The sequence below is a fragment of the Phalacrocorax carbo genome, chromosome 10 (genome assembly GCF_963921805.1).
Source record: "Phalacrocorax carbo chromosome 10, bPhaCar2.1, whole genome shotgun sequence".
Classification (NCBI taxonomy): domain Eukaryota; kingdom Metazoa; phylum Chordata; class Aves; order Suliformes; family Phalacrocoracidae; genus Phalacrocorax; species Phalacrocorax carbo.
The window spans coordinates 17,153,498-17,170,394 of NC_087522.1; the positions used below are offsets into that span (position 1 = coordinate 17,153,498).

Below are 16,897 nucleotides of genomic sequence, written 5' to 3' on the forward strand. Positions count from 1 at the left end.
AGACCTCCACCTCACAGCACAGGTCACCTGTGCTACCAGTGATGTGGTTTTGGCTTTCCCCAACTACAGCATTGCAACTTTTTATTCTGGTCAAGGGTTCAGAAAACAAAACCATCAAAACAAACCAAAACCCAACCCACAACCAATACACATTTGTCACCTTCAGAGCCCGCCCCATACACACAGTCTGGCCCCAGCCCCCGGGGAGCTTGATCACACATGAGCTAGGCTTGGTCCCCAGGACACTGTGACTTTGCGCTAACAGCCCTATGGCACAGCCACTGCAGCACGACTGAAACATCAGTTTCTCAGAGTATGAAACAGAGTGCTCTTCACTGAAAAAGCTGATGACACATTCTTGGGTTGCAGCCCAGGGCAGGAAACTCCCTCCAGCAATCGCTCCCAGGAAGGAGATGGAAAGCCAAGCACACGAAGCCTTTGCCAGTACAGGACAAGACATACCTAGCCATAAAAGCTGCCCCAGCCTGGGTAGGGCAGCACTGAAGTGGAATCCTCACACCAGATCAGTCCTGTACACTAGTCAGCTACCAACATTATAATTACAGTGCTTGCACTATTGGTGTGCAAAGAGTCTCTGACAGTCCCACAGGATTCCTGTTTATTTTCTTACTTCCACCCTGCACTCACCAACAGCAAGGGAACAGTTTGAAGACAATGACATCGTTTAGAACCATGTGTTGCTCTCCCCATCACATGACATACCACGCTACAGCTCCTGCTGCCACAGCGAGGCAGGCCGCCAGGATCAGCTGTGCTAGGGGTTGCTTTGCCAGGGCCACAGCAGCATGATAGGGGCAGCCAGCTCCCGCCTTGCCTGCTAGAACACAGAAAGCACCCTTAGTGCTGCAAGTCTTGCACCATATGCGTGTGGCAGCTCTGTTGTTGCCCATGACCTACCTAGCTCATCTGCATAGTAAGGGCATTTGCGTAGGTCTCCTTTTCCATCATGGACTGGAAAGCCTCCATCTTGGGCTTCTTCTGTCAGTGACCTGCCAATCTTGTCCAGTTCATCAAATACCTGCAAGTAGTCACAGTGAGTACATGAAGCAGGCAGAGCCAGGCAGCTTTCACCTTGATGCCCAGAACAATCCGATCTGGAGAACAAGCAAGAGCCACTCCTGCCTCCCTCCCCACACAGGCAGCATATGCTACTCATTTCAGAGCTCCCTGCAGGCAGCCCTGTGGTGACATCTGGCACATGCCACGGCTCTGAGAAAGCACCCCGCATTCCAACAGCATTGAGTCAGACCCAGGAGCAAGATGGACACAGCATCACCCTGCTGTTCACCTCCCAGCCTGCTGCAGGGGGGAGTATGAGGCAACACCCTCTCCCCTCCCTGCTGTGGACCCTCTCTGGGGATCAACACTCCTGTTCCTGCTGGGGTCAGGCAGCCCCTCCAGCTCCGAGGCCAGGGGCTTCCTCAAAGATCCTGACAGATGAGCCAGCCACTTCCCACCACATTCCTAGGCAGCTTAAACCACACCAACCTACTACAGGCATGGATTAAAGCATCCATCCAGTAACTAAGACTATGTTACTCCCCCTGGGGCAAGTGGTGGCTCAGTCAGGTTTTATGAATGGCAAATACTATGGGAAGGAATGAGAGGCTACAGACATTTTTGGCCATTGGGCAACATGTCAGATGTGAGACAGGAGGTGAATTGTAACCACTGTGGTATGATATGCTCAAACTGTTTGAGGCTGTCTTGAAGTGAGAGCTCTGCTCCCCCCACTGCTTCAGAGCCGCACAGCACACAAGAATGTTGTGGTGAAGCCATCTTCATTTTGCCCTCATCAGAGGTTTGGCTGTGGTCTTGGAATATGGGAGGAGTTCCTACCCAACACCACCCATGTCTCCAGAAGTTAGCAAAAGAGCTATTCAAACTGGAATCCCACCCCCTCAAGAAGGAGGGGCTCTGGTGGTCTCAGACCCAAAAGCAGCAGCACCTACATGTACGGGGCTCAGGGGATTTCGTACCTGCATATTAAATCTGAAGGCTCGGTTGGCCTCTTCCACGATCCTTTCCTTGATGTTCTTGTCCAAGTCCAGGGCATTCATCCTTGCTCTATAGAGCTGCTTGAACTGCTGCGCGTTGGAAATGTTGTCAAACACGTAGAATTGAATCCCTTCCTCAGTACTGGGCAACTTCAGGGCCCTCTGGGCTACCTTCTTCAGCACTTGGCCACCTGAGAGATCACCCATGTAGCGTGTATAAGCATGAGCCACCAGCAGCTCTGGCTCGTGCTGTCCCACATGATGAATTCTGTCCACATAGTGCTGAGTTGCCTCTGAACACTGGATCTTCTCTTTCCAGTCTTCTCCATAGAAATATTTCAGGTCTTTGACCAACGCTTCTCTTCGGTGAAGCTCTAGGGGGAAATACAGAGGAGCAAAGACTGGGTTGTCCTTGTTGCGATCCATTTCCTCTTCCAGAGCAGAGTACGTGAAGTAAAGCGCCACTGTGGCCAGCTACAGAAGAAGCACAGCTGATGTGAGAAGCCATTTACCAGATCAGCACATCACACCTTGTCACTGCTGCCCCCCAGCACAGAGGTGGGGTAAACAAGGAGGAAAGCAACAGGCTTGACACGGAACCAGCCTGGAAAGCCCGCACCAGGCATGTATCACTTGAAGGATCAGAGGCTTTTTATCTACATTCATAACAACAATGCCTACACAGCACGAGCTAAGAATTAGCCTAATGTTGCCATCTGTGTGCTCTGGGCCTCCTGTCACCTTGAGAGCAAGGCACGGGGCAAACTTCATCCAAAAGGTACAACCAGCACCAACAGCCTTGTGTTATAGGAGATTACTGTATATGCTGAGACCTTTGATATCAGACAGTGCTGGTCAGACCCAGAATACCATCTCTTCTGTACAGAAGAAAAAGCTAACCAACCTGAAGTCTATGGAAAACAGTCTAGTCTTTGGAGGATGGAATAAGTGCTGTCATGCCACCAGTATCTGTGCTTCAGCCACACCTGCCTTGAGCAGCCAGCAGATGTGCAGCCAGAAGCTCAGCACTTCTACCTAATCAAGCCTGTGCTGGGCCAGCATGCTCCTTGCCCCTGGGTCCCAGCTGTAGGATACACCTGGCAGGAGTCCTGGGCAAGGGCCCTCCCGTAGTTTTGACCGTGCCACCTAGAAACTGGATTCCTCCCCATCCCCTACACAAAGGGCTGTGGGACTCTGCCTCAGTCTGCATCAGTCAGTGGGTATGTCAAAGAGCTGCCACAGGAGCAGAGCAGCACTCACCTTGAAGAGCTCCTTCTTGATCTGTCCTTTCAGGAAGCTTTTGACAAACTGAGTGTTCTCCGCACGGTCATGGGATTCCTTAGTCCCCTCCTTCAGCAGCTCTGAAAGGTCAGTGGGACTGCAGGCAAACAGGGAGAGCTCCTTTCATCCCACTTCCACACGCAATAGAGAGTTTGTCCCTGCTGTGTTTGGAGGGATCCCCCCACTCCCTACCATCTCAGGCCCAGTTTGGAAAAGGTACAAGGTGGGATCCCTCAAGGCCAGCCCCACAGGCTGGAAGTGCCATCACCAGGAAGAAGCAGCAGGGTGGCAGCAGCCAGAGGCTCCTTCCACAGGTGCAAGCACCCATGTGCCAAGCAGACTTGCCATTCTGGGAGGGCTGGGGCTCACCAGGGGCTCAGACCCAGGATACTGAAGCAATTGCCAAGGATCTTCTGACCCCTACACCATTACTTTTGCTTCTAATCCACATGAGCCCCAGCAATACTACAAAAGGAGGCCTTGAGCATATGAAGAGCAACTACCGGGGCAGACTAAAGGGCATGGGAGCCTTGGTGGTGTCATCCGTGGTCACTCAGAAGGAGAAAGGCTCAGGTAAGAGCAGATGCATACACAGGTAGGACCCTAGCTTTTCCAACTTGAGTATTAACTGCTGGAGAAGAGAGCTGAATGGCAAAACAGGGCTAGAACACCATTAAAAAGTTTATTCATCTGTATTACACCGTTTTTGCAGGTTTCCACAAATTGTCTTTCAAAAAAAAAAAAGAAAATTTATGGTTTTAGGTTACAGCCACTGCACTTCAGTTTATCAACACCTACACTCACTCAGAATTATGCCAAAGTTCACATTACAGTTTTTATGACTAGTTTGCTACAGATAGTATGTTTGTGCAGGTGAAACAGACAAACTCTGAACACTTCAGATCCACTGAGTGGCTGAACACTGCAGCCAACAGGCTAGACAAGGCCTGGATGGGCTGGGAGAACCAGGTAGCATTAACGTCTCATGAAACTGAGCCCGTCAAGTCAAAGAGAAGTCAACCAGCCTATCTAGGTGTTCTGGGAAGCACCCTATTCACCCTTGCCATTTTCTAAGTCTGAGAGCCTTGGCTTTTAAAGCATGTGTATGAATTGGTTTTTTAAACTAACCTCCAAGAAAACAGTCTTGCCTAGACGAGTGGGTATTCTGCAAAGACAAGAGAGGCAGCTCACTGGAGCAGAGTTCACCTCTAGAGTAATTTTTCAAATGAAGAAGTAGCTACCATATAAGACTGCCCAGCAAGCCACCGAAAACCAGTACACCTTGTGCTTGTGCCTTCCCAGCCAACTACCAAATGGTCAAAGCATTTCTGAAATGCGAGTTTGATAGTAGAGGCTAAAAAAAACCCTGCTGTTGCAGCCTTAGCCAGATTGCTCCTTCCTATCCCCTCCACCCTTCCAGTACAGTTTGATTAAACAGATTTTACTGCTCATATATTTGATTAATCACCTATTGAAATCCCTCATTCTTTTTCAGATTAGGAGAAAGATCACTCCTTTACCTCAGAGGTCTCCTGCCTTGCCCAAGACTCTGTCTGTGCCGTGTTATGAGACAGGACTCACCTGACATTATCATCTTCTGTTTCCTCATAGAGCAAGATTTCCCCTCCTCCCTGCTCGGAGCCCTCCATAGCTGATGGCATTGCTAGTCAGTGATGGAGATTAGGCAATCTGAAAGGCAAAATTAGACAGTCATTTTAGAGGAAAGCTGCCTTAGCAAAGGGATAGGTATGAAATGCTGAGCAGTCTAGCAAGGAGCCTCTGGGCTGCTCCACCACAGTAGGCAGTGAGAAGCAGCCACTGGCCATTTCCACTGCACACCAGGTATTCTCAAGGAAGCAATCTTGCTTATTCAGTTGAGCTACCTCAGGTGAACATCAACACTAACATCCAGTTCACAACATATTAACCTCAGAGGAGGCCCACAACACAGCAAGCAGCCTGCATTAGGTTTCCCACTTCGGGATGGTTCCTGGCTGAAGATGACCAGAGACCCTCACGTTAGCAATCTGCATGGAAATTGTGAGCAAGCTGCTTTCCACTGGTGCTACCAAATATCCCATCCAATGTCAGACTCTGAGCAGAGTAAATGGAAAGGGAAGCGCCTCTCCTTCAGTCAGGAGGAATAACAAGCTACTTCATTTCCACAGCAGTACAGAGCCTCCCCTGGAAGACAGCAGCAGTGAATTAGGCCAGCTAAGCTCTGAAGCCAGGCAGCTCAGAGCAGAAACGAAAGCCTTCCCTGCAACAGAGTCTATGAGGAGGAGCTCCCAAAGCAGGAGCAGATTTCACTGTTCTGCCTTTCCTGGGCTGTACTCCATGAAGAATCAAAGCAGCCACTCTCTGAACAGAACAAGCTGCAGATGCTCCTGCTACCACTCACACATTCCTCTCCTGCCTAGCAGGGTTTACTCCAAACCACAGAAGTAACTGGGATCTCCCTCCCCTTTTGCAAAAGGCAAAAAATCTCAGATGTAGCAGGATACGAAACACCTACCCAGAAGCAGGAGCAAGACACCTGGCTTACATTAGTTGAGCACCCCTGTTAAGCCAGAAATCCAGCTACCTCATTTATTAAATGGACCTGTAAGCAGCTTTGTGCAGAACAGCACCACCACCTTACAGGCAACCTTTGCCAGATGAGTAAGGAACTAAGCTGCTTGCTGGCTCTTTGTAAAGCATTCACTAGAAGACAGCCATCCCTCATGCTCTCCCACATCAGTTCAGTCCCCTTTGGTGGGCTGCATCCGCAGGCTCGCTGCTCAGCCCACATCCGAGGGCTGGGAGAAGAGCTCACAAGCAGCTGCAAGCTCACCAAGCTCATTAGCACAGGGCCACCAACAGCACATCAGCTGCTGGCTCCCAGCTTGCACACAGCACACCAGTTATAAATTAACTGCTCTCCAGTTCCTCAACCCCGAGTTTCTAAGCCACTCTTGCTGCCCTCCACACTCTGGCACAGGACTTGGCCAGGAGCACTGGGAGCTGGGTCTGAGCACACATCTCCAGGCACAGCACTCAGTTTGGAGAACATATCACCAGGGTGAACGTTTCTCCTGTGATCACCCAGCCTTTGGGCCACCAGGACAGAGCCTTCCCCGAGGGGAGAACCGACCGAAATGCATTACTTCATGATGCCAGCTAGCCTGCTGCAGTAGCAGAAGCTGTTAGGGGCGGCAGCCCTACATCCCCATTGCCCCGCCCCACAGGACATGGCACAGCTCATCCTCCTCATCCCTAGGGTAGAGACATTTAGGGCAGGATGACACAGCCAGGCACTGAAAGGCACACCAGCACAAGAGCTCAGATATTTGAGGAAACCAGGTTCAGGTGCCATGCTGACTATCTGGTCACTCTCTAGACAGCAAGGATGTTCACACCAGGTCAGCAAACAGGACCTACCTTCACTCATCACACAGCTTCAGCTTCAGACACTGGGAGATGTCCACTGCAAGGAATGGAAACAGAAGCAAAGAGGCAAATAACCTGCCTGGGCTCAGACAAGACCCTGTCATGGGCACAGGGGGGAACAGCCTGCTTGCCTTGCAGCACAGCCCAGCCCAGCCTCCTGCCAATACAGACGCACAAGTTCTGATGAGACCCTGGCCTCCCACTCAGCTTACTTTGGGCCAGGCACTGCTCAAGAAATGCAGATTCCAAAATTAAACTGGTTCTAATTTATCTTACACTTCCAAGATGACTGAGTCCTGGTGGTAGGGCATGCTGCCTCTGCACACCGGCAGGCCTGCAACAGCCACCTGTACACAGCAGCAGGTGAGAGCAGAGCTACAAAGAGCACTTCAGCACTGTTCATCCCCTGGAAGAGGCCTGAAGGTTGATATTAAATCTAACCCAAAGGAACACACCAGATCAAGTCTTAGAAACTAATAGTTAACAGCAGCAATGGTTCAAGACTCCCAGTGGCCAGACATACATGACTCCTGAGATCATCACTGTACAGGATGTGTCTGCTAACTTACTGGTTAAGGCCTCCACACCCACACCTCGCAGCATGCTCATGTCTAACAGCACTCACCAACTCTGGAACTTTGCTCTCCATGCTACAAACAGGGCATCTGATGGGATCTCAGAAGCCTTTGCTCAAGCCTGTACTAGTGTTGTAGAAATAAAACTGTCTGCTTGCTGGGGTTAGCAAGCAAAGTTGTTTAAGGACTTTGACGTGCTCTCAGAATCATATCTCCCATGGGTGTTGGCTTTTTTTTTGTAAAGGCTCAGTCTGACACATTCATCTCTATAGCAATATGCAGGGCAGTGATGACACCAGTCCCTTTAGCCCAAGGTGAGGACAGTACAAGTACAGGTAAATATGATGGCTTAGACTTTTCCTAATGCCATCCCTGCACATATTTCCACAGCAAGCTTCATGCTCAAGATGCACAGGTATTCTTCTTGGGGTAGGAAGACACTCAATCCCAACAGTCCCATGCCTTTTGAAGGAAGTAGACGCTGCTGCAGGGAGGGGACTGGAAGTCCTGGCTTTGCTTGGGGAACCTTGGGAGAAGTTCAGTAATTGACAAACACCCAAGCAGTACAGAGTTCATGTTTGCTGTTCCACTAGCATGCACCTTCAAGGTATTTTCCCACATGCAGAGTTTACATACTTGCTTTAAAAAGCAGCAGAGCATGGCTGGACCTACCCAAGCATCACTGCAGCAGAGACAAACCCCAGGCCTAGCACCTTGAAGAATCATCACAGAAATAACCTGGCAATCATATTAGGAGAGCTTCGCATCTCCTTCTCTCTCTGGGCTGGCTGGTCTGGCAGCTGCTGCTGGAAATGGAGCCTCACAGAATAAGTTACTACATCACCTGATCCCAGCTTGGTTTAAGACTTCACCTAGTCACAGCCTAAATTTAGGCAATAATTCAAGTCCAAGACAGCTCTAGCAATGCCCACACAAATGCTACTTCTGTCCACCAGAGCTGCAGTCCAGCACCTCAACAAATCGCCCAAGGAGGTAAAGTCCTGGTGACTTCACAGGTCTTGTCCAGTTCTGCACTTTGGTAACTGGCGCTTGTGTCAGGCAGCACATCAGGAATCTATTTTCTCAGGTCAGCCAGAACAGCGCAAGGGGCAGGTCAGTCAGGAGCAGGTCTGGGGGGGAGGAGTGCAGTGTGACAGACACGCATGAATACGTTGAACAGCCTTTGTTCTGGGGAGAGCCAGCACGTGCCCTGCCTGTCCAAGCTCACAGCCAGCTGTGCCTGTGACACCCCACACAGGGACAGCATCAGGTGCTTATGGCTGACATATGTAATGCAGTGCTGTGTACCAGTGCTGGGCACTTGAGGCTTGAATAAGACATTCGTTTCAGCCAACATTGGAAAAGCAGGAACAGCAAGAGGCCTTCATCCTCCAAGCTCTTCATGGAGCTGAGGTCTTAGAGTCTCTTGACTCTAAGGGCCACTAGGAGAAGCCAGCGTAGGGCTCCTCTCCAGAAGGACACTCAGGCACCCTTCACAAGAAGCTACGTGCAGGAATTGCCGCAGGGATATGAGGCAACCGTTCTGGCACACTTCCTCAGCTGCAGTGCAGACGCTCGCCCATGGGAGCAGAAGGAAGAGACGAGGGAGGCCTGATAGCTGCCGGCCCGGCACGCCGCCAGACCTACTCACCAGCACGCAGCTCGCCGGCAGGCGCTGCGTATCCCGAAACTGCTCCAGGACTGTCGAGGACCATCCTTCACTCCGCGCCCCGCCGGGGCTCCCCCCAGCAACCCGGCCTGGGGCGGGGCAGGCAGGACGGCAGCCACCGCCCTCCCCGCGGCCGGCAGCTGCTCCCAGGCCCCAGCGGGCAGAGGCGGAGGGCCCAGGCCTTGAGAGGGGCGCACCAGGCCCACCTGGCCCCGGGAGTGGGGAGGCCGGGCCCGCTGCCTCCTTCCCCCAGCGGGGAAGCGGGCCCGAGGGTAGGCGGGGCCCCAGCCCGGTACCGGAGAAGGCCGCCCGCCACACCCGGCCCAGCCGCGTTACCATGGAGACGCGCCGCGCACACTCACCCTCTACTGCTGCCGCCTCCCGCCCTCTGCCCGGCGGCGCGAGACAAAGACCCATCCCAGCCACCCGGCGTTTATTGACGGGGGGAGGTGACAGGGCAGCGAATCAGAAGCCACGGACGGCACGCACCGGCGCCGCCGATTGGTGGAAGCGACCCGGACGTCACACAGCTCCGGCCCCCTCCCCTCGCCTTCAGCCAACGGCGGCCTCCAGCGTAGCGCAAGGTCCCGCCCCCCGGTGAAGCCGCGCATGCGCAAGCGGCGCCACGGAGGAAGAGGAGCGCAACGAGGGTTGTGGCGGTTACGGGAAAATGGCGGAAACGGTGTTTTTTTAACGGTGGTTTTATTCGGCGGTTTTAGAAATAATGACGCCACGTTAGTACAGCGTTCGGGCTCCCGCAGGGGCTCCGGCCTGGGCAGACACCGGGCAGCGGTCACGTGGGACGCGGGCCACAGCCGGGCCGGCCCGAGTGACGGGACGGGGCGTGTGAGGGTTCTCCGTGCCCCAGGCCTGGCCCACAGAGCGAGGAGGGTAATTCAGGGCCTCTAACCAAAGCGGTGGCAGGGAGGGAATACGGGAGCTCTTGTTTAGCTGGTCAGAGCGTTGCAGGGTCTAAGATGGTGCATTTGGTTCACTCTATAAATTGCCTGAAACATGCTTGCAGAGACAAAAGGTAAGGCGTTTGCCTTCCTCTAAAATACACCGCCAAGTACATTCCAGCCTTTTCAAGCTATTTCATTTCTTTGATTTCTCTACCTCATTTCTCTCTCTCGAGAAATGGCTCTCCCAAGAGCAATCCCTCTGGCCACCACCTGATTCCTCTGCTGTGTCACAGGCTCTTCCCCAAACCTCCAATTCAGCTCCTTGCACCGACTCTCCCCTTCTTCCATCTCTCTTAGAACTTGCTCTTCTAAAAAATAAACTGCTTTCACCCTCTGCAAGCAGGGTGGTCAGTAGAGTGAAGGGAGAGAGACACTGGGCTTTGCTCCCCTGGGATGCTCACAGGGTACCAGATCTAACTGCTCCCCACACTCACCCCTCCTGAGGATCTCCACCCCTGTGGATCTGCTGGTGCCGGAGGAGTGCAGAGCTCACGGTGAAGCCCTTCCCACAGTTCACACAGGCATAGGGACGCTCCCCAGTGTGGATGCGCCGGTGCTGGATGAGATGGGCACTCTGCCGAAAGCTGTCCCCGCAGTCAGTGCAGGCATAGGGCCTCTCTCCTGTGTGGACCCGGTAGTGCCGGAGCAGGGCTGATCTCCACAGGAAGCTCTTCCCACACTCGGTGCACTCAAAGGGGCGCTCCCCGGTGTGAAAGCGGCGGTGCTGGATAAGGTGGGAGCTTACAGTGAAGCTCTTTCCACACTCGGTGCACCTGTAGGGGCGCTCACCCATGTGGAACCGCCGGTGTTGGATGAGGGCTGAACTCACGGTGAAGCTCTTCCCGCACTCAGAGCACTCATACGGCTTCTCCCCAGTGTGGACCCGCTGGTGCTTCATGAGCTCAGAGCTCTGGCTGAAGCTCTTGCCACACTCCACACACTCGTAAGGTTTCTCCCCAGTGTGGACCCGCTGGTGTCGTGTCAGGGCTGAGCTCACGCTGAAGCTCTTTCCGCAGTTGCTGCACTCGTAGGGTTTCTCCCCAGTGTGCACTCGCTGGTGCTGGACGAGCTGCGAGTTCCCGGAGAAGCTCTTCCCACACTCAGCACACTTGTAGGGCTTCTCCCCGGTGTGGGTTACCTGGTGCCGGATGAGCTTCGAGCTCATGCTGAAGCTCTTTCCGCACTCAGAGCACTTGTAGGGCCTCTCCCCTGTGTGGATTCTCTGGTGCTGGATGAGATGCGACCGCTGCCGGAACCTCTCCCCACACTCGGCACAGGCAAAGGGTTTCTCTCCAGTATGGATTCTCCGATGCTGGACAAAGTTGGAGCTCACCCGGAAGCTCTTCCCACAGTCCGCACATATTGTTAGTCTCCCCACAGAAGGATTTCTCTGCTGGATAATATCTGGCAGCCTCCTGAAATTTTTCCCATGCAGCATCACCTGGCTTTGCCTCTTTCCCAGAGGTCTCTGAACCCTTTCTGACCTGCGTGGGAGGACTGGGTCCTGCACAGGACTCTGGGAACTGTTCGCCTTGGAGAGTCCCGAGGGTAAACCCTTGGGCTCCACTGGCCTGGGGATGCCTTGGTGGGCATTTTCTTCTTTCTTGCTCACAATCCCATCTTCAGCTAAAATAAAATGAGAATCCAGAGAGAAGTCACAGGCAGGACAAGGAACTTTGGAGAGGGAAAATCAAAAGGGGCCAAATTCTAAAAATTCAGCAGATTGACTTGAAGCATAAAAAGTTCTGGTATTTCCCTCCAAACTACACAGCGGATTTTGCAGAGTGTTCACAGGAACAAACCCTGGAAATAGCCCTGCATGCTTTGCCAGAACCTGAATCTACTGAAATTATTGGCATATTAGAAGTAAACGTTTAGTGCTTGAATGGGCAAGGTGGCTGCTCTTCCAGGATATTATATCTGAAAATATTATTAAAAGTTGAGCTGGTAGTCAGAGGAGGACCATAAAAAACTGCCTTGTTCAGCAGAACATTACTCAGGTTGCAACAGATGCAACCTCCCTGCTTTTGTGCTGCTAGTGTTGCAGAGAGAGAGAAGATGCACAAAGGAGACACTTGCACTAAGGCATAAGACACAGAGACCGCCTAGGGCCTGGCTTATGACAGCCTTAGAGCTTCCACTGGTGCAGAACAAATCCAAGGTGAAAGGTGGTTGGTGAGCTGAAGATCCTCCATGGATGATTCCAGATTATGCACTGAGGAAATCCAATGAATGTGGAAGATGAAGGTAGTACGAGACAGTGGAAGTAACACTAGCTGAACAGTTATGAACGGCTCCTGGGACGCAGGCAATGAACAAATCCCTGCCCTTTTATTCACATAAAGTCTTGCAGAAGCATAACCGGTATGAACCTATGGTGCACAGACTCAAGGTCAGCTGAAAGCCTTTCCAAGACGAGGGACTTGCACAGATTTCTAGGGTATGTACACAGAGCTGTCACTCCTTCCAGCCCACTGCTCTAATATAGTTTTATGAGCATCCTAGTAGGTTCAAAAGCACATACCCCCAACAACACTGTGGCTTTTGCTGTCAGCGGGGAAATGTAGCTCTTTGCAGGGTTACTGAGGGCTTAACGCTAAACTGGCAAGACAGGACCTGTGTGGCGTGCACCCTTCTGCTGTCAGGGAAGGGAAAAAGAGATGTCAGAGGGATGTACATGGGATGTAGAAGTGGCAACATGCATCTCTGAAGAGAGGCATTGCATCCAGATTTAAGACAGGTTGATCAGGGAAATAGATTCCTAGATGATCTCTTTATATGGACTTCTAGGGGTGAAGGATGGCTTGCTGTTGACTATACCTAGACCCAAAATATGGAGCAGACTGAGGACTAAAGCCGCAAACACGCAGACCTCCAGATTTGCCTACTGAAAGATTCAACAGCTACCTCCTGGTTCTCTGAAACCTCTTTGTGAAATAAACTGGTAACATATCAGCTGTGTGGGATCGATGTACAAACCACAGGCACTTCCTGTGGTCTGGCAGAGTTGCGATAAGGAAGTGCATGCCTTGGAAGAGGAGAGTCACTACGGAACCGTAAGGATGCAATAAAGGAAGGAGAGTCTAGAATTTCAACCTAGACAGATATATGTACATATTTATTCTTCCTCTTTCTATTCAGTATAAGAAAACATCATGATATTTTTTCACAGCAGACTCCTGAGATACCTTTTAGGGCAGTTTTGTGTGGTAGTGATGCCACTTCATTCCTCATACAGTTTTCATTAAAATCATCCCTTGAGAGGAACAGACACTGGAACTTTGCTATTCACCATGAAGGCAAGTCCATTTGTCTGCAGCTACTCCATCCAGGCCTGGAGGAAAAGAGAAAGGTGATATCCAAAGACAGGATAAGAAGAGGACAATTCTGGCAGGCCAGCATGAAGCTTTTGACCTGTATGTCAGGCTTACTGAGTAGGCAATGGAGCTAGTGAAGTTGTTCTGTTGCTGTTGTGCCCAAAGAGATATCCTTCACCTATGCTAGCTTTGGTACTTATACAGAACTTGAAAAGGCCTTCAAAGTACATGAAAATCAAGTCTTCTATGGTGTTCTGTACTTTTAGGGGAAAGCCAGGAGTTTCAAGCTTCTTATTACAATGATTACAGTGATGGCTCCAGCTCTCAACTTCTACAACCATTTTTGTTACTTCTGAGCTACTAGGTATCTTCATTGGCACCTGGGACAAGTTGTCTGTAAAGGATTTGATCAAAATCATGACGACAGGAACTCACTGGAGTATTTTGAGTGGAAGGAGAGTAAGTTCACAATGCTGAGGAATTCATACTGGAAGCATAAGGCTGAACTGGCAAAAATGAACAAGCAAGAGAGATAGGAAGAATGTGGTTCTTCCTCAGCCCATGACAGTTTGGATTGATGGTAAGACCTCTCATATGCAAAAGGCTGTAAGTGCTATAGCTACAAGGCAAGCTCCAAGTAAGCAGAGTAAGCGTACATACTGGGAGAGAACCTAAATATCACCTTAAATGTACCCTTGTATCTCTCTTTCTCAAGAGAAGCCAGCAACAGAAGGAGTTTCAGTTAATGCTCTGGCCTGTCTCACAGCAGCAGGAGAACAGAGCAATTGTCTCCAGCACTGAATTCAAGAATTCACAGAAGAGAAACCCATGAGAACTATTAAAAATAACATACCACCATATGTGTAAGCCTCAGGCTGCTGGATGACGGTGGACTGTGCTACAGAGGTGTCATTGTACGCTTATCTTATCCCCTTCCCTAGCATCCACTTCTAGCCAGTCCCCCAATCCCTGAGATAGGGCTCAGAGCTACACAGACCTTTGGTCTAACCACACAGGTCTGCTCACACGGCCTCACAACACTGCTGGACTGCTGACCATGGTACCTCACTGTCAGGGGACTGGAAGGTGGCTGATGTGATGCCAGAGAAAGGGCTGGAGGGGAGATCTGGGGCTCAACATTCCAAGCAAACAAACAGAAATCGAAGTAAGAGAATAGTAAGAGAATTAATGGACAGACAGCCAAAGAGGGCAGACTGGGGAAGGGCTGGCATGGCCTTTAGAAAGAGATGTCTCGCTTCACAAACTGCTTGGAGTTCTTCAGAGGTGTCAATTTTAGCAAAAGGAGATCAGTAGTCCAAAGGCATTCCCAAAAGACATTTGTCATTCACCAAAACTGATAAAGAAACTAAGCTGCCGTGGGATAAATGATGCTCAATAAGGTGGTAAGGGCGGGAAAGGGGAGGTGGGAACATCTGCTGATGATTCTGTCTTGTTCAGGATTAAAGACACAAAGGCTGACTATAAACTGTGGCAGAACCTTATGATACTGACCAGCCAGGTGACAGGGGACGTTCCCTGCAGATAAACACAAAGAACTGCACAGGGGAACAGCTTCTACACCTCACACTTACACCAGGATGGGCCTAGGATGTTCTTGGTATGATTCAGGAATAGCACCTTGGAGTTAAAGCAGACAGATGAAAACTGCAGCTCCTAGGCAGACAAAACAGCTAGTCAAATGTTATTGTGTGCAAGGGGGAGGATGGATCCCCGGTTTCAGAGAAACTCCAACGGAGCTAAGGAAGATAGAGGGGCATGACGTGAATAATCAAAGGCACAGAAGAGCTTCTGTACAGGAGATGACTCAACTGCACATTCTGCTGGGGATACCACAGAGGGCTTTGAAAACACAAGTGGCCTGTGGGGCGGGTAGGATCCATCCTGCACTGTCTGTTCTAAATTAAGAACTACTGACATCAAGTGAACAATTAAAAGGCAGCTTCAAAGCAAACCAAAGGAGGTAGCAACTCATAAAACAGCTAAATAAGCTATGGAACTCCTTGCTGCAAGCTGTCATGGATGCTAAAACATAGACTGCTTCAGAAGGCAAGAAAATACACAGAGAGCTGCATGATACTGAGACATCACAAGTCTAGTTTGGCGGTTTCGGAAGCCACAGACTGCTTGGGCCTGGGAAAGCATACAGGGAGACACCACTGCTTGTCTGCTCTTCTCTGGTCCCCGATACTGCCTGTTGTCAAGAGACAGCAGGCAAAGTGGCAAGGACCTTGCTCCGACCCAGTACTGCCACTCCTGTGCATTTTGGTGGGATTTCAGGATCCTGGAGCGGTTTTTCTCGTCAACGGGTTCACGGATGATTGCACTGGACCCTTACCTGGACAGGTGCCACTCAGAACGGTCTTCCCTTCGCAGGCGTGGAGGTGGGAGAGCCACAGTTCCTCCTTCTGATCCATGTAGGAGATCATCTCCAGCTCCGCTCCTGGGGGGTCTGCTCCGGGAGAAGAAACGGGGAGGGTCAGAGCCTAGGCTTTAAGTAACTGCTCCGAGCGGTAGGGCTTCTGCACTTGGGAACCAGCAACTCCCCGCCGAGGCGGGGCCCCAGCTCCGCCGGGCGCACCCCTCGCTGGGAGCGGCGGGCTCCCCGGCACCCCTACGGCCCCGCTGCCCCTCAGCACCCCGGGGGGCGCCCCAGGGAAATAACGGACCCACAGGGCTGGGGTGGGAGCGGTGGTCCTCCAGACGCGGCAGGAGACCGCCGGGGTGTCCCCGGGGCAGGGCCCCCGTACCTGAGCCCGGCCCGGCCGGCAGCGGCGGGTCCAGTGGCGCTGTCACGTGACGGCGGCGGCGGCCAATGGCGGGCGGCGCCTCCGCCTCGGAGGGCCACCGAAAATGGCGGCGGCGCGGCTGGTGCCGGTCCCGGCTGAGCTCCGCCGCCGCCCTCCCCCCCCGCCAAACCGGGCCCTTCTCGCCAAACCGGGCGGTGCCGAGGGGCAGCCCGCGCCCGGCCACCCGCGGGACCTCTCCCCCGCCGGTGGGTTACCTGGTGCCGGAGCGGCTTTGAGCACAGGCTGAAGCTCTCTCCACGCTCAGGGACTCTCTCCCGTGCGGGTTGTCCGGTGCTGGACGGGACACCATCGCTGCCGCATGACCTCCCTGCAAGTGAGGGGTTTCTCCCAGGGTAACTGTGGAGGGCAAGGCTTCACCTCTGCATGGCCGAGAAGGCTCATCTGCATCAGGCCAACAGCAAATGCCCACCTTGGGGTCAACACGGATCCTTCACTCCAGAAGCTCAAGGGACAAGACATGATAGCAGCCAGCACTTTCTAAGAAGAAAGTATCCAAAGGATACCAAAGCAGAGCTCTGAAAATTTGTAGGTGGGCTCAGTGCCCTTCCCAGAGATGAGGACCTACTGGGGACACTATCAGGCTGCTGGAGCCTCCTTAGATCCCAAGAGCAGTGTGGTGTTGGAAGAGGAGGAGTGGCCTCGCGCTGATCTTAGGCATGAGTTTAAATCCTTAGCAATCTCACTCAGTACTTAGTAATCTAATCTTACTAGATGACTGCCTCGGCAGTTGAGCAGCTGGAGAGGCGAGGAACCTGGGCAGAGAAATACTGCAGGTACCTCTGAAACCCTTTTCTGGGGGACAGCAACTAAATCAGAGA

The 16,897-nt window shown here is 52.0% G+C and overlaps 2 protein-coding genes across 4 annotated transcripts; both read right to left on the reverse strand.

Moving 5' to 3' along the window:
* Positions 1–64: 64 nt before the first annotated feature.
* On the reverse strand, positions 65–4,988 carry HMOX2 (heme oxygenase 2). 2 transcript variants are annotated; one of them, XM_064462079.1, is made up of 5 exons: positions 4,881–4,988; positions 3,279–3,396; positions 2,001–2,492; positions 919–1,039; positions 65–835 (listed from the first exon to the last, which is right to left on the reverse strand). In XM_064462079.1, exons 1-5 carry the CDS (start codon positions 4,958–4,960, stop codon positions 711–713), a joined length of 936 nt encoding a protein of 311 aa, XP_064318149.1. In that variant the 5' UTR covers positions 4,961–4,988; the 3' UTR covers positions 65–710. The 2 variants fall into 2 exon arrangements, with proteins under 2 accessions (XP_064318149.1, XP_009509935.2); XM_009511640.2 differs by having other exon boundaries at positions 65–838.
* On the reverse strand, positions 4,882–15,705 carry LOC104044622 (zinc finger protein 501). Of its 2 annotated transcripts, none has more exons than XM_064462078.1 (3): positions 15,608–15,705; positions 10,369–11,560; positions 4,882–4,988 (listed from the first exon to the last, which is right to left on the reverse strand). In XM_064462078.1, exons 1-3 carry the CDS (start codon positions 15,696–15,698, stop codon positions 4,967–4,969), a joined length of 1,305 nt encoding a protein of 434 aa, XP_064318148.1. In that variant the 5' UTR covers positions 15,699–15,705; the 3' UTR covers positions 4,882–4,966. The 2 variants fall into 2 exon arrangements, with proteins under 2 accessions (XP_064318148.1, XP_064318147.1); XM_064462077.1 differs by lacking the exon at positions 4,882–4,988 and adding an exon at positions 9,640–10,242.
* Between the last annotated feature and the right edge of the window lie 1,192 nt (positions 15,706–16,897).